This window comes from Condylura cristata, unplaced genomic scaffold (assembly GCF_000260355.1).
Source record: "Condylura cristata isolate star-nosed mole 26May11 unplaced genomic scaffold, ConCri1.0 scaffold00003, whole genome shotgun sequence".
NCBI lineage: Eukaryota > Metazoa > Chordata > Mammalia > Eulipotyphla > Talpidae > Condylura > Condylura cristata.
The window spans coordinates 59,296,989-59,302,869 of record NW_004567104.1 but is presented as its reverse complement, the minus strand read 5'-3'; the positions used below and the strand labels follow the sequence as shown (position 1 = coordinate 59,302,869).

Genomic DNA, 5,881 nt, shown 5'->3' with positions numbered 1-5,881 from the left:
GATTTATTTGTGCATATAGAACTGGGGTACAGGCCAGAGCAGAGGCAGTGAGAGTATTCACCAGAGACAGAGTGGGGAGCAGACAGGCAGATGGATGAAGTATACTGCTGAGGGGAGCAGCGGCTGGGTCAGGAGAGGTCTGCCACTCCATGTGGTCACCTCTGGGGCAGGGACTGAACTCATGCTGAAGTGGTTTAGCTTCTTATTGCTGTGCTTTACCCCAGTGCGCCACAGGGAGGGGCCGACCTCTGCTTCTTGCTGATGGCTGCCTTTAGGTCTTTATCACATGACTACTTGCTTCCTCAAAGTCAACAAGGAAGAGTCTGCTTGTCATCCAGGCATTAACATCCTTTGTTACATAATCACTAACTTAACATTCTCACACCCTTGCCATGTTCCATTGGTGAAAAGTAAGTCAGTAGTTACACTCAAAATAAGAGATTATACACGGGGTGAATGCCACTGAAATGTTATCATGGCAGCCTGTCCTCAATCAGTTTTCACTTTCTACTACCAAATATTGTGAGTGTCCCCTTCATATAGCAAACACTATGCTGAAACCTGAAATGATTCTATCAGTCACAATACTGGGAATGAAAGTTGATGTGTTAGTGCCTGAAGAAAAATTGATGGAAAACAGTTGATTGGAGGAACAATTAGTAGAATCTGGTTTCCAGATCAGAAGACACTGGAAACCAAGATATAGAAAGAAACAAAAAGATGGTGAATTTTTGCATTCAAATCTAGAGGAGAAAGATCAAATTGTTATTGTATTTGTTTTCAATAAAAAGCAGATTCTACTTTATGACAAAGTAGAATGTTATTTTCTAACAATACAAATATATTTATCATCACATATCTAGTTGTTTATGATTGTATTTGACATATAACAAATAATGCCTCCTTTTAACATATGAATGCACACAAATCTTTACTATTTCATATAATTTATGCATTTATATTTAATTTTAATTTTGACATACAGACACTAATTATTGCTCTATGGAGAGAATATACTGTCAAGTTAATTAAAATAAAAAAAATAATATAGATCTGTTATCTGTCTTTTTATGGATTATAAATTAATTATTAACCCTCTTTGAACAAAATGCAAGTTTTAAGAAATTAATGCCAACTTTCCATAATACTTTAACCTCTAACTCTGGGTTAAAGGCAGAATTAGGCCATGGAGGTTAATGCATTTTCACTGTACTGTTGAATTAAAGGGTGTGCTTGAGTAGTCAAGGTCCCCGATAGTGTTTGAAAGAAGCAATTAAAGGTGGGTGTTTGATGATGTCAAACAAACTTTGAGCCCTCTGACAGGCTTCTGAGTAGTCTCTCTGAGATGCAAGCTCTTGGGAGCTTGTCTGCAGCCAGCTACACAAAGAGAAAAGTAGGTGATGGAGTACACTCACACATTAACCGTTTTTTAAAGCACTTGGTTAAGGATAAAAGGAGACAGACTGAAAAGATATGAAACACTCATGACCAGAAAAGACATTTAAAGTTAAAAGAATAAAAATGAATGTGGTGATGATGATGGTGATAGAAGACTAAGTTTTAACAATGATATTTGGGCTTTTGATATTGCTTTTGATAAAGTCCAAAATGAAAACGTTGTTCTTTTTCTGTAAGATAACTCTATTTAAAGGGAGATAAAAATGTGTTTTACACTACTTTAGTACAGTCCAGATAGGGCTTTATGGGTCATATTCCTTTGTGTCTCACTCTTTCTTTTTAAGGTATTTAATGTATGGGGGTGGGGTGGATATCACCATGAACACTATGTTCTGGTAGTCCAGCTAATTGGTAACTGAATATATCTTTTGAGAAGTAGAGTATTCCAATACTCATTAAAACATACCTACCACAGCTAATGTCAGACTTACATCTCTACACAATGACAAGGAGATGCAGTTAAGAAGCATTACCTACATACTCTTCTTTTAGCATCTGCACATAATAACAAGTGCTACATTGTAGTTCAACAGCTATAATAAAATGCAAATTCTTTACTCTTTCACAGACCATATTCAAATGAACATCCCATTAAAATCCAACCTTGGCTCATTATATTTAGTTTGTGAGCGATGCTTCTTAACTGCTAAGATTTCTAATGACTGTAATGTGTGCACAGCCACATCTGAAAGAATGGTTCTTTCTACAAGGCTATCCCTCATCAGCTCTCTGTATAATGGAAGACAATTGTGTGGAGATATTATGGCCCCGAATGATGTGCCAGAGCAATTTGAAACTTAAGTTAAACTGCATAATGACATTTAAAATCAATTAAAATAGTGGAGGCAGTAGCATGCATTTGCTTATGATTTACCTGAGAATCAGTTGTGGAAGGTTGAGTTATCAGTATTCTTAAATTTTGAACCCAGCAGATACTGTATTCCAGAAACTCCCATATTTCATCAACAGTTAAATTCATTCATTACAAAATGTTAATTCTGCATCTTCAGACTTGTTTTATTCTATGTATTCCTCGGTGTCTCTTCCCATTCTTACTTTGAGTTCATCCCTCAAGTAATGTGAATGAATACTGTTTACAACGTAAGCTCTCAGAATTCATAGAGAGGACTTTTGAGTTACATCTTTTACTGATTTTATGGGTTTTATAAAGATATAAACCCAGAAAATTCTGCCTCTTACATTTATAAAATAGTACTCTCAATTATATTAACAATTTCTAAAAGTCTTTGTCAGTGTCAGTGTGTAAAACAAAGCAACTTAAGTGATCAATGAAATGGCAGCTTTTAAGTGTGCTTAAAAAAGAACTGTATGTTAAATTATTTCTCTAGTAGGTCCTTTTCAGCTCCAACTTGCAATGATTTCATTGGCATTTTTTGTTGTTGTTGTATTTTTTTTTAATGAGACAGTTTTATTTCATTCACTATCACACTGCTGCAATTTAACATGTGAGTTCCAGTCTTTTTAAAGGAAAATAATTTAGATTTCCTTTAAACATTTTTTTCTTCATATTTCACCATTTTACTTAAAAAAGAGGAGTAGTTGGTCCACTGTTATTTCAGTGTTTATTTATTTCTGGGTGCATTTAATCAGAATTCAGATGAATTCTGAAAAATTCTGTCCTGAAAAGTAGAGTTGTGAAGTATCATCATAAGCTCTAGTTAAAAGTTCTACATGGAGGGAAGAATGAAAACAAATTTTAGCAAATAGTATTTAATAATAGAAATAGGATTTTATATATCATTGCATCAGTATCATGAATAATAGAACACTATGAGTTTAATATTTTATGATGCTTGAACTTGACATTAATGTACCATTTGGACAGCCAAATGATATGTTGCATTTTAAGAAATTAAATTTTGTATGGTTGAGATTGATTAATTATTCTACATATTAATTAAAGTGATTGAATTCTCTTGTTTTTATGCACACTAGATTTCTGATACCGGCACTTATACCTGTGTGGCAACTAGTTCAAGTGGGGAGACTTCCTGGAGCGCTGTGCTAGATGTGACAGGTGAGCTCTTTGTGAATTATCCCTTTAGAAGAACTCTTAAGGCCATTTCGGTGATTAGTTCACTATCAAGTCACAAATTAGGGAAGACTAAGATTATAAATTATTGAATGTAATGTAAGATCTCTTTTATGCCTCTTAATTCTGTCCTTGGCACATAGCATTCCTTATGTGAAATTTGATATATTTGTCCTTGAAAACCTTACTATTTAATTTTCTCTGTCTAGAGAGCATGGTTTATGAAAGTTAGCCTTTACTAACCCACAGGGAAAGCAAATATTCACTAATATAGTTTTAATTCATTAAGATGAATTTTTTCCATCTGTCTCCCTTTCATTGACTATTGTACTTCTTTTATAAATTGTTGTCAATTTATAAAATCAAAAATTAATCCTTTTCTGTTTGTCCTCTGTAGAATCTGGAGCAACAATCAGTAAAAATTATGATTTAAATGAATTGCCAGGGCCACCATCCAAACCACAGGTCACTGATGTTACTAAGAACAGTGTCACCTTGTCCTGGCAACCAGGTACGCCTGGTATGCTTCCAGCAAGTTCATATATCATTGAAGCTTTCAGGTATGGGACTGTTTTGTTTCTTCTCCATTGGGCTTTTTGCTTTAGCTCCTGTATCTCAAAATTCTATATGAGCAATCCTGCTCTTTTGTTTTAAGGAGTTGTCTAATCAGTGCATTTTAAGAATTTGTGTGTTATGTCTGACTTGACTCAAAATCTTTAGGGGTAGATTTTCATTTATAACTTAATTATAAGATTAAGTAGGCATTACCTATACATAAGTCTCTAGAGATCTAGTTAATGACATAATCATTGAATACTTTTTTTTTTATTGTCACCATTATAGGGACTTAAGATGATAATTTTGGCATTAGTGTTTGGTAAAGAAAGCATAAGTACTTTATAAAATTATGTGACCTTTTATTGAGGCATGTAATCCTGAAAATTTGTTCCTAATAAATAAAACTGAATTCAAAACAATTCCATTGTTTTATTTTATATATCTGAATTCATCTACTGGGAAGTTCTAAGATAACATTAAAAGCATGATTCCATGCTTATCTGGTTACTGAAAAGAAAATATATGTCCATTTGCTCTTTGAACTAATTGTCAGTAATGTGAAGATAGAAGTATAATTAAGCTAGTATCATAAAACAGTCTTATGAAAATTTGATACAATACTTATGAGTAGGGAAATATAGCTTGATATTCACTTTTCATGTGCTCCTATTGCCATTGTGAAGATAGTGATAGTGACTGTAATTTTTAAGCATCAGGACAAATTGACAGCTTCATTTTAAGCTTTCCCTAATCTGTAGTAGTTTTCAAACCTCAAAACCCTATTCTATAATTTTCATTCTTTAATGTAAAAGGACTTGAAAATAAACATACAGCCTTAAAAAATCACATTTTCTCCTCATTCTGAACAAATGAAACATTGGACCTTAGACTAAAATACTCTAAACGTGTATCCTATCTGTGGCTGGCTGTTAAGTGTTACACATGCAGAGTCAGAGATTTCACCATTCTGAGATGAGAAATCACAACAATACTGTGTAATGTACAATTTTATTAAAAATGTGACCAAGGGAAAATATTCATTACATGCTTCCTTTCTTCTTTTACAGATATGTAGTTTAGAAGGCTCTATTATAATATTGCATGTGGAATTGATGCAAAAGAAAACACAACTTGTAACAGGAAAATGTATTGGCATAATTTACTCTGTAGTCCATTTATTCTTTCTACAGGTTAATTCTTTTCAAGGTATATATATATATACATTTACGAGGACCATATTTATTGTATAAACTTGATGTTGTGATCTTGGCCCCTGTTCCTTTTACAGGTATTCATTTAGTGGGCTGCTGTGCATTAGCAAAGGGCTGTCACATCTCCTGGGCTGAGTTTAATTTTGTTGTGCATGGCACTCCGTTAGGTGGGCTCGGCTTTGTTGTTGAATAAACTGAAATCATCCAATGTTTCATTTATTGGGCTGAACACCTCAAGTTTTGTCTGTGTGTGTGTTTAATTTCCAGCCATTAACCTTTGTCATTGATACCCAACTCCATGTCCAATGCATTTTTGACTGGACCTTACAGTCATTTCTGTTCACCTTTCAGCCAATCGGTGAGCAATAGCTGGCAGACAGTGGCGAACCACGTAAAGACCTCCCTCTACACAGTCAGAGGACTGCGGCCCAATACGATCTATTTATTCATGGTCAGAGCTATCAACCCCCAAGGTCTCAGTGACCCAAGCCCTATGTCAGATCCAGTCCGCACACAAGGTAAATGCTGATTCTGGAAGTAAGCACTAAAACAACTCTTCAAGAACAAAGGGATTGTATAAGCAAAGATACAACTGTGTCTG

General features: G+C 34.4%; 1 protein-coding gene across 10 annotated transcripts in view; it reads left to right on the top strand.

Moving 5' to 3' along the window:
- ROBO2 (roundabout, axon guidance receptor, homolog 2 (Drosophila)) overlaps positions 1–5,881 on the top strand; it is a 1,357,399-nt gene that overhangs the window by 1,271,161 nt on the left and 80,357 nt on the right. For all 10 annotated transcript variants that reach the window (XM_012731356.1, XM_012731319.1, XM_012731342.1 and 7 more), the window contains 3 exons: positions 3,415–3,496; positions 3,909–4,071; positions 5,632–5,798. In XM_012731356.1, coding sequence (XP_012586810.1) covers positions 3,415–3,496; positions 3,909–4,071; positions 5,632–5,798 — 412 coding nt within the window. The remainder of the gene's footprint in view (positions 1–3,414; positions 3,497–3,908; positions 4,072–5,631; positions 5,799–5,881) is intronic.